Raw genomic sequence first — 20,240 nt, 5'->3', positions numbered from 1 at the left:
GACCTTAGAACAAAGTTATAGATAGATAATGCTTTATAATTTGAATTTACCGTGCTTAACTAAACTGGTATTTATCGAACAATTTAGCACAATTGTAAGCGCACTTTACGAAAGTAATTTAATGAGATTTCCTAGTATTAAATAGAGCGCTTCCCAGAGCACTGAGAGAGTACAAAGATATTTGAATGATTAATAGTAGGTAAACAAATCTTCAAAATTGCGCGCCCAATTGTCATCCCTATTTTCCACCCCTCACTTTCGATATCGATAACATGGAAAATGAGACGCGCCGGTTTAATCAAACCGCTGTTGCGTATAAATAACGAAAAACAACGTGTTTGGAGAAAAAACTACGCTACCCAAGTGGTTTCCGGCTTGGAGGAGTGCTCACTAGACCCCAAGGAGTATGTGGACTTCAAGCGGCAGCTGCGGCAGCTCAACTTGCCCCACAAAGACGGACACACGTGCTTGCAGCTGGAGTGTCGCCTCTGCGATCGCAATAGGCAGCCGGTGACAAACGCCCAAAAGGGCACCGATCATGGGCTGCTGGCTTACGTAAACAAGCGGACGGGTGAGAGCACCAATTACATTTCGCAAAAAAAACCGTAGTATATTCAATTTTCCTTTAGGAGCCTTTATCTGCCCCAATTGCGACGTAAAAACCTCACTGACCAGCGCTTTATTATCCTATCAGTTGCCCAAGCCGGTTGGCTATAAGCAACCGCTGCAGAGGCAGCCGGTCTATGAATCCCGATTTCCCCACCTGGCCGTGGTTACTCCCGAGGCCTGTGCAGCTTTGGGAATCAAGGGCTTGAAGGAGGACCAACTAAATGCCATAGGAGCACAGTGGGAGCCGCAGCAACAGCTGCTCCACTTTAAGTTACGCAATGCCGCGCAAGTGGAGGTTGGCGAAAAGGTGTTATATCTGGGCGATCGACGGGAGGAGATCTTCCAGAGCAGCTCCAGCTCCGGGCTGCTGATTCACGGTGCGATGAACAAAACCAAAGCGGTTCTAGTCAGCAATCTAATTGACTTTATTGTCCTTGCCACACAGAACATTGAAACGCGTAAGTGAAAACATAGCTTTTAGGAATATTTTTCATTGGTTGCAGAATAGTGAAGAAATCCTAGGGTGATATATTTAAGATATCAATTAAAAATAATTTGGAAACCAGTTTGGCTCAGCTAGTACACATTTAAGATATAATTTAATTTAAAAATTAAATTGTCTCCTAGATTGCGTTGTATGCCTGCCCTACGAACTGAAGACTCTACCACAAGAGTGTCTGCCCGCCTTGGAACGCTTCAAAGAGCTCATCTTTTGGTTGCACTACGATGCCAGTCACAGCTGGGATGCAGCTAGAGCTTTTGCGTTAAAGTTGGACGAAAGGCGATGCCTGTTAATCCGACCTACTGAGACGGAACCTGCGCCACATTTGGCTCTGCGCCGACGACTCAATCTGCGCCACATCCTGGCCAAAGCGACACCGGTGCAGCACAAGGCCATCACAACATTCGGAGCAATGCGAAATGACATTCTCAGCGAGTTGCAAAACATCGAGAAAGTCAATGGAGTAAAGTGGAAGCGCTTTCCAGTACTGAATAAGCTGCTCAAAGGCCATCGGAGGGGAGAGTTGACAATCCTCACAGGACCCACGGGTAGTGGAAAGACAACCTTTATGAGCGAGTACTCTCTGGATCTGGCCATGCAGGGCGTAAACACGCTGTGGGGCTCTTTTGAGATCCGAAACACCCGGCTGGCGGCCACCTTGCTTCGCCAGTATGTGGGCTACCCGTTGGACGACCGGTTGCATGAGTTTAACCACTGGGCAGCGGAGTTTGAGCGTTTGCCGCTATACTTTATGACCTTCCACGGACAGCAGCCCCTTAAGCCGGTTCTGGAAGCCATCGAGCATGCGTCGTATGTGCACGATGTGATGCACGTGATCATTGACAATCTGCAATTTATGATGGGCGTGTCCACATTTCGAGGCGACAAGTTCTTTGAACAGGACTCTATTATAGCTGCCTTTCGCTCCTTTGCCACCAAGCACAATGTACACGTGACACTCGTAATGCATCCGCGCAAGGAGCGGCAGGAGGACGAGCTGACCACCAGCTCGGTTTTCGGCACAGCAAAGGCCACCCAAGAAGCGGACAACGTGTTGATCATTCAAGACAAGAGGCTGACTTCTGTGCGGGGCAAGAAGTATCTCCAAATTGCCAAGAATCGTTATTCCGGCGACCTGGGCATCATGCCACTGGAATTCGACAAAGACGGCTTGAGCTACTCAACCCAGATCCAAAATGCCAAGCGAAAACGGGAAAAGACGCCATCCGAGAACTGATTAGTAAGGCATTTGTTGTACTATAGGTTATAATTATTCTGTTGTCTATGGTTAGTTTAGTCTTAAGTGCATCCTTTGATAAACTGCATCACGTTGAGCTCTGCTTGTAGTTCTTGGTGTTCATGATCTTCTTGCCGCACATGGCGCATATGGCCTTTTTGTAGGCGCACGCCTGGCAATAGTGCGAACCCATCTGGTGCACTTTCTGTCGGCAGATTCTGGATAATTAAAAATCAGATTAAGATATGCAGATGAATTCTTGAGGAGATTTCCCTACCGGCAAGGTGGTAAAGCAGTCCCTATGGGATTGTATCGCTCGCGGGCCGAGGATAAAGCCTTGTTCTCGTTGATTTTACGTCCTCCCGCAGGAGCTGTGCTCGTTCGCCAGGGATTGGGCGCTGAAACTTTGGAGAGCTTGGCCTCGCACTTCTCGCAAACCATTTTTGTTATCAATTCAATTTGTTTTTTATTTACGTTTTGCAAAAACAGAGTGACCATTCCATTGATATTAATATCGATTGTTTGCTACCGATTGACCGCATATTTCCCAACTAAGTGTCTATCGAAGGTTGTTATCGACCATCTCAATTGCAAATTTTGGAAGCGTAAAATGACTACAGAAAAAGGGGAGCAGTTGAGGTAAATTAAAATAAATACATATTCAATATCACTGAGTGAAGTACTCACTGTTTTCCAGACAACAACTGATAGCGGCGGTGGTAAAGAAACGAGCGGCGATTGCGAGAGCCCATGAAATCGTGGTGCGGCTTTTGGAGCCCGGAATACCGGAGCCCGAGTTCCTGTCCCTGGTAAAATAATGCAAATTAAAAGCTTGACGGGTAGACTAAGCATTTCCTGTACACGCAGCTCTGTGAGATTGGCCCCCCAAATTATTCAGACATAGTGGATGAGCGGGAAATAAACAAACTTTGCGGATATCCACTTTGTTCGACAGTTCTAGAAAAGTAAGTGTTCCAACAGAATCTAGAGGTTCTTCCAATAATTATCCTTTATAACTACTCTTTTAGCGTTCCCAAGCAAAAGTACAGTATCTCCGCTTCCAAAAACAAAGTATACGACATCACAGAACGCAAGAAATTCTGTTCCGGATACTGTTTTAAGGCCTCCGAATATATTAAGTCACAGGTGCCCACATCGCCATTGTGGCTGCGAGATAGGGAGACGAGACCCAGCTTTCAGCTGCTACCACGAAATACTTGACCATCGATATACATAGCTCTCAAAGCGTTTATATTTATTTCGTATAAGCATTAAGACCATTTCTTCATTACATTACTGGATTTTCGATGTGGGATTATAAACCCTAGGGAATATTTCTTAAAGCACTAGTCGATCTGAATTAGATCATGATTATATTGTCGCGCTCCAGCGTCAATTCTGCTTCGCGCTTGGCATCCTCTTCAGACCACTCTCCGCACTTGCTCAGCACGTCAGTTTCCCGCGGAGGTTCGGTCTAACAATCGGTGAAAAATTGGTGATTTCAAGGAACGCAGAAAACACGCGGAGGAACGATATAGAAATGTTGTACTTTATTTGAATTTATTCAGTTGTAGGCAATACCTCTTTGTCGTTGGCAGCCAGTTTGGTGAACATGTTGGCATAGAGTTTCTTCTCCTTGTTCTTGCTCTCTTTGAGTTTCTGCTTGCAGATGATCACTTGGTTGGCAGCCGCTTTGTTGCCAGGCTCCAATTGGATGACCTAATCGAATAAATAGCAATACATTGTATTAACTCAATAAATATACGTTTATCTTGGTTACCTTTTGGAAGTCCTCTAGTGCATCTTCCAGCTCATTGATAGTCAAGTTGCATTGGCCACGACGGTAGAGAGCCTTTACATTGTTCTTATCCAAAGCCAAAACCTCATTACACTAATATAAAATAGTCAAATGTATAAATTATCCGATTTGAGCGCATGTACTCACCTCCTGCTTGGCTTCGAAGTGATCGTTGGACTTTTGGTGGCACAGAGCAATGTTGCTGTGCGTGGCCACCTTAATCTTCTTCACCTCCTCATTGGTATGGACAGTGGTGGGCAAAATGTTCTTGCACTTGGTGTACATCTTAATGGCTAGAGCCCAGTTCTCCTTCTTAAAGTAGTTGGTGCCCTTCTCCTTGTACACCTTGGCCTCAGCCAGGCGCTCCTCGTCGCTCAGTTTCCACTCCTCCAGTCCCTTGCCGCAGTCGACGAGCTTTACTGTGTACTCCACTGTGGCATTTGGTGGAATCTTAAACTCCTCATTGCCCTTTGCTCCAAATGCATACTTGGCCTGGATCTTGATTCTATTACGCGCGTTTATAAGTTAGTCTGAAAAGCTTCTAATGCTCAAAGGGATCTATCTTACCTGGAGGTCTCGCCTACGTTCATCTTCTCCAGGGCAATTTCGACACCATCGATAATGCCGATGGCCTTACCCTCGCCATAATCAAACTCCACATCGCGATCCTCAAACACGCGGCCCTCGAAACTACCAGAAATGTGAGCTGTATTTGAATAACCGCATAAGATATACATAGTCACCGCATGAATGTGATAAACCTACCCTTGACAAAGGCGCCATCGCTGGGAGTGCGCTTTTTATCGCTGGCTTCCAAAATGGTGCGGTCAATACTTCCGTCCTGGTTGGGACTCAAATCCTCGCCCTTCCAGCCGAGCATCTCCAGCTAAGAGGAAGAGTTTTAACGGTTAGTTAGGAGTTACTCATCTATATGTAAAATTCTTAAGAAACGCATAAAATCTGGAATTTTCCATATTTAGTTAACCAATAAAATTTCATTTCCTACCTCAAAAATCAGAGTAGCATCCGGCGGAATGGCTGGCGGGCTGCCGGCAGCTCCGTAAGCGTAGTTTGGAGCACATGTTAGGAAGCAGCGCTCGCCGAGCTTCATGGTGGCAACTCCCATGTCGAAGGCCTTGATCACATTGCCTGCAGGTGTCCGGTGGCAAGTACATTAAATAGAAGTTTCGCGAATTTGCCGGCGACACACTCACCTTTGCCGAGCGAAAATTCGAAGGGCTCATTGCGACTGAGGCTGGAATCGAATTCCGTGCCATCGACCAGGCGACCCGTATAGTGCAGGGACACAGTGCATCCGCTGTGCGGCGTCTCTGTGCCCGTGCCCTCTTTCAGGATCTCCTTTAGGACGCCACCGTCCCCGGACAAGTCGATTTTATTCCCTTCCGGCATTTTTGGCTGCTGAACTTTAATTCGCACGATGATGGCAGAGTGACCAAGCTCAAGCACGTTGGAAAGACCGTATTGATTATTGGGCTCGTGCGTTTTTCAGTCGCTTAACAGAACTGAGTTAACAGTCAGTGCTAACTAAAGCGCCATCTATAGTATTAGGACAGTTAAGGCAGTGGGTACAAAACACAGATAACTAGCTCGGACTCGAACCGTATCACATACCTATTAAAATGGTTTATTAGCTAGAATATTGAAATTTCTTGAGCTAATTAACGATAAAAACTTGAGAAATGCTATTAGAAATACAAACTTTATTTAGTTCGCATATGTTTCAAAATGACGAACAAGCTAATAGGAATAATTTTGTTATATATTAAGTTCGGCACTATGAATAATATTAGCTAAAATGCATATACCGTTCATTGTCTATTTGGTACAATTACAAGTCATTTTCTTGATTAATCCATTTCGGCCGCAATTAATGATATTAAAGGATGTCTGTTGTTCATTTCATTGTGTTGGCGGCTACAACAACAACACACACACACACACAGTGCTCTCCAAATGTAATCTGCCCAGCGGCTTTATGATTGCATGTGCATCCCTATAAGTGTATGCATCAAATATAATCCTGTTATCGTTTTTGTTATATTTGATTATTTTGCCCTTGGCTTTTGGCAGTGCCAACTTCCAATTTCGTATGCCAGCGCAAGAGCAACAGAAATAAATTAATGCACTTAATTTTATTGGTTTCTATAATTCATGCTCGTAAGCTCGTCTGCTATAAGCTCTCCCGCACAGTAGGCCAATTTGGGGGATTATCGCAATGGGCATTCAACGATTTTTTCAAGGTCAACTGGAATGATAAAAATGATAAGTGTGCTCATGTTGCTGGATTCATTCTTCTTCCTACCAGCCAGCTGTGACATTATTTCCTTGGAATTCCGCCTGTGTCTTTATAAATCGCTGCAGCTGTCGCTGTCTCCTCCGCCTACTAAAATATTAGCCAGTCATCCAGCAGCGTTTCATCTTCGAGCTTCGGCACCAACTTCATAAAAGCCCAGAGTCTGGGCGCGCACTTGTCGCTCATTAATTAGGGTTCGTCTACAGGGATGACTACGCTGGAAAAATATTGTATATTACAATATTCCTTCAAAAAAAACGTAGTTTATTTAATAAATACATATACATAGTTAAGAAATAAATTGAACAAAAGTAATCAAATAATACACAATCAAACTAACTAAAGGGCTTATATATGAATGACGTATACGCAATATTATTAAGTATACGTTAGATGTATTAGAAACTTATATTATTGTATAATAAAAAAGATTATTAACTTAATTGTGAGAAGTGTCAACTGAAACGTTTAGAAGTCCATTAAGATGCTATTATAAATGGTGCCACAGGGCTTAGACTTTCGCTTCGGTATGCAATAGTCGTACTTCTTTTGGGCTTAAAGTATGTCAGCATATGCGAATCTCCAGATCTCCAGAGATTCTAGTGACTCCCTCGAAAGCAGCATATATATTTTTTTTTGAGTGCTCCGAGCCGTGTCCCTGTCCAGGCCCATTATTTTTTCAGGTATAGTATAGAGACATTGACCAGCGACGGACGCCCACAATCACGCTGCCTCGGCTGCTGTTGGCGTCTCCGCTGGCAGAGGTCCTGCTGTTGCTCGCTCGTTACTCGACTGTAAACATTCCAGGGCAGCTTTCACTCGTGCCACAGAATACACAGGACCAAAACGGACTCCCTAACGCGGTGACTCAAACCGTTCGGCTGCGCTCGGCTGGAAGCTTCGTTTTTCGTTTTCCGTTTCGGATTGAGTCAAATTGTGGATGCTGCGTGGCTCGTGGTCCATGGCCGTGTGAAAAGCTGCGTTGAGCGCATTAAGTCGTTAGGGTACAACCAGACAGGACGCACTTACTCCGAGCTGCCGCCATTCGCCTGCCTTGGCGTGTGTGTACCGTTAGTTCAGCTGTCCCGTGCAGAGTGGGAAAATTAGCGGGGAAGCCCCAACATCGAACCGAAATCGCAATCGAATCATAGCCAAATTTAAAGTCGCTGACTATCGAGGTGCATAAAAAGAAACTTGCTGGCTAGTGCGTGAAGAAAAAACTGCCAAAACAAGAAAAGTCAAAGAAAATTCAAAGAAAATAAATACTCCAATTCCCTCTGTGGCAGCTCCCGCGCGTCCAAGTGTGTGTAAGTGTCGTCTGTGCGTGTGTGCGTGCGTTTCCCCAAAACCTTCAGATCGAGTGTGTTCATCAACAACAAATAAGATAAAAAATTCAAAAAAAAAAAAAAAATATATATATATTGAATAAAATACAAAATGTATACAAGCGACAAGTAGAAGCAAGTCGCATTAAATCATAGCCAATTAAAAATATTTGCTTAAACGAACCAAGGTAAACAGAACGAGCAAAAATTGTTGCTCTCTCTTCCCAAGCGCTTTTCCAACTTTCCGCTTTCCTCCCGAAATTTTGCCCACAAAAACCAATGCACTCGCTACGGTGCAACAGCTTAAAAGTATGCTACGATTTTTCCCACTCAATATTTTCGTGTAATTGTTGCGCCTGCTGCTGTGCTGGCATGTCCTGCAATGTCCTGGGGAATTGTTATTGGCATTCCGCTTTTGCGGAAAGGAGCAGAAAATTAAATATGTGAACAGTTCGAAATGAAGTACCATGTTGAAGCACCGCAAACTGGCTAAAAATTTGATGTGGCCCAAGTTGGTTTTTCTCTTGTTGGCGAAATATTTTTACGTTTGCCTACGATTTGGTTAGCTTTTGTAAACAATTTCATTTGCTGGCGAAAATTTGTTTGATTTGCGGCAAGCCACAAGAAAAATATCCGAATTTGCAGTATGCTAAAATTGTGTAAACATTCTGTACACGAGGCCAAATCATAAAGTTTCCCAGCGAGTTACCCGAAGTGCAGTGCTGTTCTTTTTTTTCGAGTTCGTATTTGGCTTATAAACTGTTGCTTCTAACAGTTATCTCCACGAATCGGAGCAATTTTCCCAGGCTGGCGGAGGGAAATCCCAGGCGATTTCCTTCCATTCCCTTAGTTCCACTCGCTTGCACATTTTTTCCTTGGCTTGGCTTCTTATCCTTCTGCGCTTTTTTTAGTTGTGCTTTGACTGATTGTTTTATTTGTGGAATCGAAATCGAAATCGTTGCGACTTAAGCGCGCTTTTATTGCGTTTTAAAACGCACATTTTTGTGGCAGCATTGTTTGAGTGCGTTTTTGGCTTTGGCTTTCGACTGCGGCGGCGATAATTAAAATTTAATTGTGAGCAACGCAAATTGTGAAACCATTGTGCCGAGATTGTTGCCAGTGCTCTCACACGAAATTGCAGTTTTGCGGTTTTCGCATCGGTCTTCTCCCCCCCAAACTTCCTGCACTCGCATTCCTTGTTGTCCTTGTTGGCCGTCCTTATGCAATTAACATTTGCACTGTTATCAATCAGTTGGTCAAGAACAAAACTTTTCTTTTAGTCATTTCCCGTCACATCCTTCATGACTCCTTCCCTTCGTGCCGTTTTCTTATCATTCAATTTGGCCAAAAAGGGAAGAAAACTTTTCTGCCAAACTAACAACTGGCGAAAGCGGCAGCCACACACACACATACACACACGTAGCAGGAGAGATGCGAGGAAAGAACAACAAAAAAGCAACCAGAACGCGGCGTGTCTAAGTGGGCGTAAGTGGTCATGTACATGTATGCGAGCGTCGCTGTGTGTGTGAGCCCATGCGAATGTGTTCATATGTGGCCAGCTGTATGTGTGCGTTGTGTTGAGTGGCAAGTTGTGTACACACGCAGATTTTTCATCAATCATTTTGCTTGACTACGCCTAGTTCACATTTTAGGGCATGTAGTTTAAAAATTGGGCCGCAGCCCATCGATAGTTGGTTTGCTGGGCCGCGGGAAGCGGGGGGAGCGCGTGGTGCCACATGGGATTGGGATGGTGGCACTCGGAAACATGAAACGAATGAGGCATCTCGAATGGCGCCTGAAGCGAGAAATGGCGCACCCCCCTTGGAGTTTACTGCTTTAAGTTCCTTAGAGGTCCTTTAAACAGAAGCACAAGAAAGTTTTACAAGCGCCTTTGATTTCATATTTATAAAATAGGATTTAAAAATTTTCTTTAAAATGTATTTTTTCCGTTTCGAGATATGAGTGTTATTTATTATTTCGAAATAGCCTAGTTTTGTTGCTGTTTGATTTGTGTACAAGCAGTCAATGTTTATTCGCCCAAGTGATGAGCTAATAACTCAATTAACGTAAGTCAGTTAACGAATCAAATTTATTACCTTATTTATTAGACGCCCATGGCATATTAACGTAATCGCCTTTGTCTCTCATGTAGTGAAATATAAATCCAATTTATGATTTGCGTGCGGCTTAATATACCCTTTGATTGAGATATATATGTAGGTCAAAAATTGCAGTTTATAGATTGCAAATGAAGTATGAAAAATATTTTAATCATTTTGTATACTTCGGTCTAAATCATTTTTTTATGCAAAATTTGAATCACTACAGCTGGTTTTGAAATAGATTGAAAAGCACTTGACAATTGAATTGTTTTTTTTAGTTTTATTTTTTTACCTGTATGCTATTGTGATAAAATCAAATCAAATGTGAACCATGCCCAGCTGCAGGCAAAATTTTTTACCCAAACAAACTAATTCATTCAAATGCTAAAACTTTCAGCAAACCAAAGTATTATTTTCGATCGACGTTTTCACCCCAAGGTCTTGAATATTAAATTTTGATGGTTTTGAATAATAAACTTGGATATTTTCTTATCGATTTTTTTTGTAAGAAAGTACAACTTTAAAAGTCCATGAATCTTAACTTGTTTTATTGTTTATTGTTTTATTACCCAATCAATTTAAATTTTAATTTCGTTTTTAAATTGATTAATTGTGATTAATATGTTATTAATACCGTAGAGGTATCCTTTTTATTTATCTGTTAAGGGTGGAAAGTTCTTAAAATCATCTGACTATCTCGTCATGAAATCCGTTCCAAGTTTGACCTGCCTCAGGATTTTTTATGATGATTTCAAGACGTTCTGCTCCGGATATCTTTGTCCTTTTTGAGTTGGCTTCTGCCACATTTCCCACCTTTTTTGTCCTGTTCGATTTAGAAGCTGAGCAGACATAATAAAGAGCCAAAATGAAAAAAAAAATGCGCTGTGCGTTTGTGTGCGTGGAAGTACCTTTATTCTAAACGGTGAGGACACACCGACACAGAATAAATGGGAAACAAATACATACCCACTGGCACACATACCGATGCAAATGGAGTTGTCGGAATTGCTCCACTTTGCGTGTGTACAACACTGGTTTGTGTGTGCGTGTGCGTATGTGTGTGGGTGCGTGTCTATCTGTCTGCGAGAATCCCAAAATCCCGAATCCAACCCCCGTCATCAACCTGCACCGAAACACTTAAAACCAAACATGTTGTCTGTGTTGGTGGTGGTGTTCGTGTGTATTGGTGAGTCGTCGTCCTGTTCGTCCTTTTTGCTGGCGTCTACGCACAATATGTTTCGTCTTTAACCCAACCGAAAGCTTCGTCTGACGAGAGCTTGAAGGAGTCCTGAGTCCTTGCTCCTTGTTTCTGGATCCTTGTGGAAGTTTTAATGTGATTCCTTCGTATTAATTTCGACATCGTCATCGTTGTTGCTCCTGCCTCCTGTCCTTTGCCCTTCCCTCTCTCTCCACTCTGCCTTATGCCTTCTGCCTTCTCCTCCCGCACATCCTTCTCTGCTCTCCGTCATTTTCTATTTTTCTCCTTACGCACTTTTTATTGCTCGTCCTGCGTTTGCCTTCGTTTCTATTTTATTTTAACAACATCTTCGTCGCCAGCATGGAATTCTGTCGAGCTCGGCGCTTTTCCTCAGCACTAACTTAACCGCTACCCATCTCAATCCCAGCCTCTCGCCATCTCTCACTTTCTCCACTTTCTCCGCCGCCCCGCTCACTCCCATTTCTCCGGCCCTTGTGCATGTGTGAGTAAAGTTTATATACATATATATATATTCTTTTTGCGTTGCTCACTCTTTTATGTTCATCATACGAAAGCGCGACTTTGTTGCACTAAACGTAAGTTGGAAGATTTACAACTTTTTGGTTTAACACATGCAATGTGGGGCCGGGGCAGGGTTTCCGGAAAAGTGGGGTAGGCTTACGGATAGACAGACAGTTGGGGGTGAAGGCCACGCAAGAGGACTTACAGAAATTGCACAAAAAAAAAAAGAAAGAAGAAAAACACTACACGAAGCCCCAAGGGAATGCACAAAGTATAAACCTCATCACGATGCACAGTGCGAGGTATCCTTGCTGCCGTAAACTTATCCTTAAAGGAAAAGTTATTATGCATATAGTACGCACTTTTTGTTTCCTCTTTTATTCGCCTGAAATATGAGACTTAAGTAATTAGCAAGAGGCGGAATTGCTTTGGGGGTCAGCAAATAGTTTACGATGGCCAGGAAAAATACCTACAGGTGTAAGCTTTAAATTGTTAGTTGACCCCCGAAAATGCTGCACAACAATATGAACAACTTTCGGCCGGGTAATTACATTTTTACGAATGCAGCTGCTGAAAAGTATCAAGTTACTTATTAAATTTCATTGAGCTTGCAGTTGTATTGTAGTTAAACTTCTCTGACGTGAGTGTAAGAAAAGTTAATAAAGCATACGGAATTAATTCCAAAAAAGCTAACATAATAAACTTTTAATAACTTCAAATCGTAAAATAAAGCGACAGACAAATTAAATTTTTAGATATGTATTGTGCAGGGTAAATGATGGCTAGCTTAAAGAATATATACCTATATTTTACAGAAGTCATAAAAGCAATTATATATCTTTAAAATTTTAAAAGCTGCACCATACTTAAGCTTTAGTTTTATACAATAGAACTTTTCATATAAAAATAAAATTGTCAGTAAGATAATAATACTTAACTTTAAACAGTTAAGAACTTCGCTCGAAAGTTTTATCGACACACGTGTTGTTTGAATATGTCAAAAATTTAACTTAACTTAAAAGCAATTATTTTATTCCTAACTTTAGATCTCGGAAATTTCACCCGTTGTCCAAGTTTCAATTGGCAAACAAAGGGGAAAAGTTTTTTAATTGCTCATTACGTCTGAATCAGGTTGCTGCACTTGCCGCAGTGGAAAAGCCGCAGATTTTCATCATACGTACATCAAAAGCATTTCTAATCAGCAGGCAGTCGGCAAAAACAACAACAGCAACAAACAATATGTGTGTGTGTTTGTGTGTGTGTGGTGAAAGCGGAAACAAGTTGCAAGTTTACTTATCCTGCCTTTCCCCTTTTCCATCTATTTTTTTTTGCCAGCCATTGTTACGTTTGCGTATGTATGACTATGTACACAGTGAAAAATAATCATCCTTTCGATCACATTTTACCACAACCTGAAAACATCAACGAATCCAAAAGCAGTGAGTGTATCATGCGTTTTATTCTGCTAGCTAAATCAACAGATTTCACTGCCGTTTTTTTATTTCAATCAGCGGCCTTTTCAAATGAAATAACAATTTAAACATGTCCATATTTTTTTTCTCCCTACTTGTGTGTATGTGTGCGTGGGAATTGGAGCACGTAACAAAAAAAAAAAAAAAATGAAGAAAAAACGAGCAGAGACACCACACAGAAATAGAAATCATTTGAAATCATGCCGCACTCATAAAACACTTAAAGGACAATTTTGCTGTCATGCGGAGAAAAAAGGGGGAAAGCTGCCTTTTGCTGGCGCTTTTCCTTGGCAGGAACTTGGGGTTAATTAAATAAATTCCTAACCCACTTTTGCCCGAGCAGAAGCTTCATAAATTTTTGAACAAATACTGCCAAAAAAAAAAAAAATGAAATAAAATGGAAGCAAAACGAATTGGTTATACATAAATATTGGTGTGCGTGTGTATGCTGGGGTTTTCAGCAAGCTTTCACCCGCAAGACAACAACAAAGGGCTTGCAACAATTGGCAGGACTCCGTTTGCCGTGCTCTTCCAAGTGTAAACAGAAGTTGAGTTGGTCGAGTCCCTATTTCTCTCTTTTGCTCAAAATGAGTTTTGGTGAAAACTCACTCAAATGTTCCATCAATGGACCGATGAGTCCAGAGTCCTGAGTCCTGTGCCACTGATAACAGCCGCACACACTCACACTCACCCACACCAGACAGGACACACGGATAGAGCTGTTTAAAAAGATGTCCTAGCACACCAAAAAAAAAAAGGAAGAAAAATACACCGATTCCTAGAGTAACAGCGCGGAAAACGTTTGATAACGCCGCGCGCACAAAAGTATGCTACACAAAAGCCAGCTCGCTCTCTCTAACTCCCGCTCACCCACTCCCCGCGTCTGTGTGTGCTTCCTGTGTATTGGTGTGCACGGCTGTTTGACTGTGCATTGGTATGGGTGGTAGTAAATAAGCAAAAGGCAAAGACGGAAATAAAAAGGGCAGCAAGTGGACAAGACAATGAAATTGTCATAAATAACAACGTTGTCTACCAACAACAGGCAAAAAGCAGCAACACCAACAACAACAACAACAACATCGACAGGACAACCAACAACAAAGGCTCAACTAGCTGAGTGACTGGGAATCTTTTTTCGGCTGTCGTTGTTGCCTTTTTTTTCGGTGTCTCTTGGTCAGTGGCTCAACTCTTTTTATCATTTATACCAGGCCCCCGTCCCCAGGGTATTATTTGGGTAGATTAAGTTGATGGAACTCGGCGAGAAGGATTCGGAGCTCTAAGGTGTATTTTATGAGGCAAGCCGAGAAGTGGAGAAAGTGAAAGCGGTTAAAAGGGATTAGGGGTCGATTTTTTCGAAAGTTAGGAGAATTAGGAAATATTCAATAGGACAGAGGATATTTTGGTTTTTATAGCTTTCATTTTAATATTTTTGGTAATGTATTAAAATAAAACTGCCTTGAACTTTAAACTAAACTGGATTGATTTCAAACCTTTAAAAATTCCCGACTCTGGTGAGACATGTTTTTTTTTTGGAATCTTAAGTAATCTAATTTCCTGGCCATCGATAACTGTTTGATTTATGGAAAAAGTAAAAAAAAGAAAACAAACTTTTGCCTAGGAAATCACTCGAGGGACTCTCCACATTCGAGTAGCTTCAGTTGGAACTCTTCTGTACATTGGATCTATATTCCTTACCGAGTTTTCCCATCTCCATTTCCCTTTATTTTAGTTGCTTTCTTTTCATTTTTTTCCTCCTTTATTATATTTTTTTTTTTTAGTTTGCCCTGTGTTCTCATAACGGATATTCGAAATGGCTGCTGCGGCGGCTTTAAGTGACTTTTGTCACACTTTGTGCGCTCGGCCATCCAAACAGCAGTACTTATAGTTATCGAAGGGGTATATAAGAGGTCCTGCGATGCTACTAAGGAGGTCCTGCGGAGCTGGAGGGATTGCCAGGAGGATACTCACATTAAACTAATGTTTAGTTGGCAGTCGCAACAGTTTTGCGAGTGTTGCGACCCTCGAAACTTTGACCGTAAATTGTGGCACGTGATGGGCGTTTGCAATGGAATGGGATGATGTCGTATGAATCGCAATGGTGGGTCATATCAGAAAGTGCCGCGCCATGATTGTTCTGGGCGGCGTGACCGGGGTCACTTGGTATTGAATTTAATTTTAATGGATTGTGACGGTCTGGAGCGACTTGGAAAAAGGCAACAATGTTTAATACTGTGTATTTAGAGCCAAATTTCAGAGAGTCGTGCAACAGGCCATGAACAGATACAATTGTATTCGAAATGGATAGGCAAGACCTTATTAAGCTGATTACATTGCGTATTCTGATTAAGTTGTCTTTTATGCTTGGGAATTTGGGAGGAAATCAATCAAAATAGTGGGCATTCACAATTTAGACGGCAAAGCGGAAAAGCGGCAGATTGATTGACTTGTAGCAAATTAAACGATAATACCATATGAACCTCATAGTTAATATCAATAAACATTTACGTACTTAAATATTCACATCACTCTCTTTCGATCTCTCTCTCTCTCTCTTTCTTTTTCTCTTTTCTATCTCTTTTTGGCCTGCCATACAGATAAAAATCCAATTTAAATAAAAGTTTTTTTCATTATAACTCACCACATAAAGGCAATATGCAAATATTAAACAAAAAAACACTCAGAAAATGTTAAACAAAAATAAATGAATGCAAATTAAAAAGCACGAGGAAAAGCCAAAACAAATAACAACAACAACAACAATGTGTTCATAACTATTAAAAACAGAAAATTAAAATAAAAAAGCAGTGGCTTAAATTAACGCATAATGCTAAATCGAAACCAAACTCATCTGAATCTCTACTCTCGCATCCATGTTTCTGCATCCGCACCCGTATCCGCATACGCATTCGCATCCGCACCTGTATCTGTATCCGAATCAGTATCGTTGCATCTGCTAAGCGAATGAGACGATGCAGCAGCAAACATGCCAGCTAAATTCCAATCCAAAAGCCCAGAATCAATACTTCAATCAGTCTGGCCAGCAAGCAATCAAGCAATTCCATCATCAATCTCGCAATTGCCATCAACTCATCAACAATAACAAATGCAACCAGCACTGCAACAACTGTCCCAACTTAAATGCCACTAACTAAATGCATCCAACTAAAGCAAACTAACTTAAATAACTCGAAACAATAAGCCTAAAAAAAAAAAGAAAGAAAATAACCAAAACACCACTCGAAGGCGAACGAAAAGAGAACGAATTCAATACAATTTTCATATTAATTATGGAACATTCATCAACAATTTTGTTGTGTTTGTTCCATTGTAAAAGCCAAAAGGTCGCCGATACTTTGCAGCTGCAGCAACAACGACAACTGCAAAAATCCGCAACAACTCCAGCATCAGCAGCAGCAACAAAATCCATTAGAAGACCAACAACATCCGCAGCAGCAAAATCGGCAGCAGCATCAGCAACGCAGCAGCAACTACAAGCTTCATTTCGACAAAATTGCTGGGTAAGTGGAATGTGGAAGATACAATTTTTGTGTGAATCGAAACGGAACAATAAATTCGACGAATTAGTAAATGCAGAAATTTAATTTCCACTAGTTGAGCTAACTTGCAAATACTCATCGATGTTCGTATCAAAAAAAAAGGGGAAAACTTGATACGTTTAGAATTGATTCAGATAGGAAATGCTCTTGCTTAAAAAACATTCGCTTGCAAGGAAAAAGTGTGGATAAAAGATAATTGCTAGGATACGAGGAGATGGCAGAGCCGAAGAAAAAGTGCTAGTGTGGGATTTTAAGAAGAGTAAAAAGAGCGGTGTAAATGGCCAGTAAATTCAATTAAGTTCATTTACTCAAAGAAGTTACTAAATTGGACAGAAGGATTACGAGTTGGAAGCGGAAAAATATTTATTCGCAAATTTTCAATTATATTCAATTTGAATATATTTTGCTGATTGCAGGGATAACGGAATGGCAAAGTGATTTTATTTTTAAATTTAGCAAATTAAAATTCAAAGATTATAATTTCATCAAAATCTTCCATAAAAAAAATTACCACATTGTAGTTGGTTTTTTAGAACGTTTATATTCGATACGAAATATTACGTATACGCATGACTTTATGCTGCTGATATTCCCCGAATTGCGAGTTTAGTTAGGGCAATGGCAAAAACTTGCAACTTGTCAGCGTGACGCCTCGGTCAGCCGGCAATCAAATAGTGTCGAGCTCAGCGTTGCTGTGGCTGGAACAAAAAATAGTAAAAAAGAGCAAACTAGCTGGAAAATTTAAAATGGCATCAAGGCAGCAGGATGAAAAACTGCAAATCGTCGCCGATGCAATTGGAGTCGACTGTCTGTCCTCCTTCAATTTAGTGTGCCTTTTGGGACTGATGCTGACCATTCGTAGTTGGTTGTTATGAATTTCATATTACACACGAAAATGCAATAAAAATCACCGAAAGCAATTTTCCGTGCAACGGAAAGTAGAATTACAGGCGAGTTGGCGTTTTTTTCTTTTTTGCCGAATTTCTTACCATCAGCTGCATTTTGAGTGGCGCTTTTTACCCGTTTTGTTAAATTGCTGCCACACACGTTGCTGGCCAAAAAAATGTGTTTTACTTACTTCTCTTTTTCGTGTCAACAACTTTTTTTTCGAAGCATGCGGAACACGATGCATTTTGTTGCCTTAAAAGAGTACACATTTTGTATTTTTGTATTTCTATCGTAGTGCAGTGCCAAAAGTTGCTTAATTTGATTTTAATTCACGACGGGAACAGAAAATTTGGCACCGCCAGGAAAAAAAAAAAAAAAAAAATAAGTGGATGAAACAAATTTGCGTTGGTGGGTAATTACGAATTGTAATTCGCTGGCTCAGCATCAATTAAAAACTCAATGAGTTTTAACCTTATATTCTAATGGCAGTGCTGTTTTTCTATGTGAAAATACATTTTCCAACGCATTTCAGAGTGGAACCCCAACGACTTGAATCATGCTGTTAATTCGTGGATTTTAAACAGGACCTGCTGGCCATGTGACATTTTGGCTGAAAAGTCCATTTCCCCAGTTATCAAGGGTTTATAATAGTTTTCCATACTACTACTACTGCTACCCACCCCATCATTTGTTTGATGTATTTTTCGCTTTTAGTCCAGTGCTCTGGGATATCTCTGGGATGGCTCCTTTGAATTCCAGTTGGTTTATTTCATTGCAGCCAAACTGTCGTATGCAAATCTGCTTTGCTGATTAAACCTAAATAATGTTGCCTCTGCTATGGAGACTTTCTTTGCTGCGGCTCCTTTTTCCTGGATAGCCTGGGTGTCCCTTGGCTTGCCAGGATCTCCAGCTCTGCAATTGCACTTCCATTGCCCATCTCACATTGTCTTGTCTGTCGCTTTGAAAGATGGTACGAGTGGTACGCCATGCACCTAAAGTTGAACAAGTTTGCATAGAACTTGGCCAGATACAGATGCGACTTTGCAATGCGATTCGGATTTATATTTACACTTTTGGCTTTGCTGCAGTTTTATTTACTATGGTTAGTAAAGTGTGGATTTGCTAGCAGAATTATTGTTTATTAAATTTCTCTCAACGGGTACTCGTTTCGAGGGCATTTGTCCGTCGTTTCCGAAAGAATTCATGCACCCGTATTCGTGTATGGCTTTTTTCCTCATCCTCTTCGCTTTATTTTTTGCCTCGTTTTTCTTCCTGTTAAATCTGAGACAATTTCCAACTTATAAGAGGCCGCCTCCATTTGTATAATGGCACAGGGTCCTGCATCCTGCAGCAACAGCTACCGCTTGCCGTGCCGTGTCCTGGCCACTTGTTGTTGCCACTACACACACAGATGCACAGATAGACAGAGAGAGAGAGAGAGAGAGACAGTCACAGATACGGTAGACACACCAACAGACCATCCGTACACGTACGAAGGCCCACCGCCCACTTCTTTTTTTGTTTTGTTTTGTTTTGCATTTGCAGGATGCCTTTGGTGTATTTCCTTTTAGCCTGTCTGCTGCACGAAGTACAACATTTCCAATTTAATTTCTGTCTCAGTGGCCCCTTTGGCCCTCCTTGGCCGCATCCCATATCGTGGCAGACTCGGTTCGGTTTTCCTGGCCGTGGCCATTGTCTTTGCCATTGTTTGCTGTGCCATTTCCTTTTTTTTTGCGCCATGAAATTAACTCGGCTCTCCGTCTCGTTCTCCGTTTAACCGCCCTTATCTGCCTGCAATAGATTATAGTTGAATATTTTTGGTCGCCGTTTTAATTAAACTGCGCCAATGGCTGCGAAATTGTTTATAATGTCAGCTGCATATCATCCTCATCATTGTCGCCATCATCGGCATCACCATTCCGCTGCTCCTCGTAGTCGGTGTCATTCTCATCCGTTCATCCGTTCATCCGCTCATCATCATCATTAACATCACCATATCCATCGGCAGCATCGACAGTCTCATTACCGATGCGATGTCTGACCCAGTTGAGCGGCAACAGGCGACTGGGTATGGGATCGTGGTTTTACTTTCGGGTGCAAAGGTCACAATTTGGGCCGCCTTTTAAGCGTTTTTGAATCTGATTCGATTGACTTTTAGGGAGAAAATTCCAAAATAGTAGGAGCATAATGGTAACTGGAACAATTCTATTGTAATGTCACTTCAAATTTGTTATTTCCGTACATTAATTGAAGAAAAGAAGATTTTTTAATACCCGCGAATAGATCATGGTTAGAACATGGCTTGCCAAAGATAGCATTCATTAATCTTTTGTGGTATAACAAAATTGTACCTCCTCGAAATTCGCCTAAAATACCATGCATACTAAATGCTTGACATTTCTGTCACAACCGTTTTCATTAATTAACCCAATAAATCCGGATGTGGAACAAATCTTATTATAGTTTCAGCCTCGTGAGCACTCACGAGACCATTTTGGCAGCTCCAAAACAATAAATAAGCTTCTTTGCGTTCGCCAGTTTTCTCTTCAATGCACTTTTGCATTTCCCTTGTTGCTTGAACTGTGAATGTTGTTGTGGTTGTTGCTGTAATTATATAGCACTTGTTGTTTTGGCTTTGTGCTAACAAAAGCCTTAAACTCCCACCCCTCTCGCCCACTTCAGCGAAATGTGCGCTCTCAAAAGGGGAGAAGAGGCG

General features: G+C 41.5%; 5 protein-coding genes and 1 long non-coding RNA gene across 13 annotated transcripts in view; 3 read left to right on the top strand and 3 right to left on the bottom strand.

Moving 5' to 3' along the window:
* The first annotated feature begins 252 nt into the window (after positions 1-252).
* mtDNA-helicase (mitochondrial DNA helicase) lies at positions 253-2,444 on the top strand. The gene is made up of 3 exons (NM_135474.3): positions 253-571; positions 630-1,067; positions 1,237-2,444. Exons 1-3 carry the CDS (start codon positions 280-282, stop codon positions 2,346-2,348), a joined length of 1,842 nt encoding a protein of 613 aa, NP_609318.1. The 5' UTR covers positions 253-279; the 3' UTR covers positions 2,349-2,444.
* On the bottom strand, positions 2,363-2,814 carry CG4537 (uncharacterized protein). Its single transcript, NM_001103665.2, has 2 exons — positions 2,626-2,814; positions 2,363-2,566 (listed from the first exon to the last, which is right to left on the bottom strand). Exons 1-2 carry the CDS (start codon positions 2,787-2,789, stop codon positions 2,437-2,439), a joined length of 294 nt encoding a protein of 97 aa, NP_001097135.1. The 5' UTR covers positions 2,790-2,814; the 3' UTR covers positions 2,363-2,436.
* A 112-nt stretch (positions 2,815-2,926) lies between these two features.
* On the top strand, positions 2,927-3,638 carry CG34183 (uncharacterized protein). Its single transcript, NM_001103664.2, has 4 exons — positions 2,927-2,987; positions 3,046-3,157; positions 3,216-3,313; positions 3,377-3,638. The coding sequence occupies exons 1-4, from the start codon at positions 2,959-2,961 to the stop codon at positions 3,567-3,569; spliced, it is 432 nt and encodes a 143-aa protein (NP_001097134.1). The 5' UTR covers positions 2,927-2,958; the 3' UTR covers positions 3,570-3,638.
* Positions 3,580-5,694, bottom strand: Fkbp59 (FK506-binding protein 59kD). Of its 2 annotated transcripts, none has more exons than NM_001298855.1 (8): positions 5,361-5,694; positions 5,153-5,295; positions 4,912-5,032; positions 4,714-4,852; positions 4,294-4,651; positions 4,129-4,239; positions 3,930-4,067; positions 3,580-3,822 (listed from the first exon to the last, which is right to left on the bottom strand). In NM_001298855.1, the coding sequence occupies exons 1-8, from the start codon at positions 5,554-5,556 to the stop codon at positions 3,709-3,711; spliced, it is 1,320 nt and encodes a 439-aa protein (NP_001285784.1). In that variant the 5' UTR covers positions 5,557-5,694; the 3' UTR covers positions 3,580-3,708. The 2 variants fall into 2 exon arrangements, with proteins under 2 accessions (NP_001285784.1, NP_524895.2); NM_080156.4 differs by having other exon boundaries at positions 5,361-5,601.
* A 615-nt stretch (positions 5,695-6,309) lies between these two features.
* lncRNA:CR44701 (long non-coding RNA:CR44701) lies at positions 6,310-6,660 on the bottom strand. Its single transcript, NR_124165.1, has 2 exons — positions 6,470-6,660; positions 6,310-6,412 (listed from the first exon to the last, which is right to left on the bottom strand). It is a non-coding gene; the product is annotated as a long non-coding RNA:CR44701 (long non-coding RNA).
* A 788-nt stretch (positions 6,661-7,448) lies between these two features.
* Positions 7,449-20,240, top strand: part of nAChRalpha6 (nicotinic Acetylcholine Receptor alpha6) — a 92,934-nt gene continuing 80,142 nt past the window's right edge. For 2 of the 7 annotated variants that reach the window (NM_001201835.3, NM_001273373.2), the window contains exons 1-2: positions 7,449-7,767; positions 15,674-16,597. The gene's annotated coding sequence lies outside the window, so the exon portion shown is untranslated. Of the gene's footprint in view, positions 7,974-15,673; positions 16,598-20,240 lie in introns of all 7 variants that reach the window. The other 5 variants (NM_205952.3, NM_164874.3, NM_135472.6 and 2 more) reach the window with 3 other exon arrangements.

The sequence above is a fragment of the Drosophila melanogaster genome, chromosome 2L (assembly GCF_000001215.4).
Source record: "Drosophila melanogaster chromosome 2L".
NCBI classification, from domain to species: domain Eukaryota; kingdom Metazoa; phylum Arthropoda; class Insecta; order Diptera; family Drosophilidae; genus Drosophila; species Drosophila melanogaster.
Note: the sequence above shows the minus strand (reverse complement) of the source record. Positions and strands in the feature narration are given on the sequence as shown.

Bases quoted from the DNA above. Each gene is read 5' to 3' on its own strand.
- mtDNA-helicase (NM_135474.3), top strand. From the start codon at position 280: ATGAGACGCGCCGGTTTAATCAAACCGCTGTTGCGTATAAATAACGAA. The intron at 572-629 runs GTGAGAGCACCA...ATTTTCCTTTAG, and splicing joins TTACGTAAACAAGCGGACGG to GAGCCTTTATCTGCCCCAAT. The intron at 1,068-1,236 runs GTAAGTGAAAAC...ATTGTCTCCTAG, and splicing joins CACACAGAACATTGAAACGC to ATTGCGTTGTATGCCTGCCC.
- CG4537 (NM_001103665.2), bottom strand. From the start codon at position 2,789: ATGGTTTGCGAGAAGTGCGAGGCCAAGCTCTCCAAAGTTTCAGCGCCC. The intron at 2,567-2,625 runs GTAGGGAAATCT...TTAATTATCCAG, and splicing joins ACTGCTTTACCACCTTGCCG to AATCTGCCGACAGAAAGTGC.
- CG34183 (NM_001103664.2), top strand. From the start codon at position 2,959: ATGACTACAGAAAAAGGGGAGCAGTTGAG. The intron at 2,988-3,045 runs GTAAATTAAAAT...ACTGTTTTCCAG, and splicing joins GAAAAAGGGGAGCAGTTGAG to ACAACAACTGATAGCGGCGG. The intron at 3,158-3,215 runs GTAAAATAATGC...CTGTACACGCAG, and splicing joins AGCCCGAGTTCCTGTCCCTG to CTCTGTGAGATTGGCCCCCC.
- Fkbp59 (NM_001298855.1), bottom strand. From the start codon at position 5,556: ATGCCGGAAGGGAATAAAATCGACTTGTCCGGGGACGGTGGCGTCCTA. The intron at 4,240-4,293 runs GTGAGTACATGC...ATTTTATATTAG, and splicing joins ACTTCGAAGCCAAGCAGGAG to TGTAATGAGGTTTTGGCTTT. The intron at 3,823-3,929 runs GTATTGCCTACA...ACCGATTGTTAG, and splicing joins TGGCTGCCAACGACAAAGAG to ACCGAACCTCCGCGGGAAAC.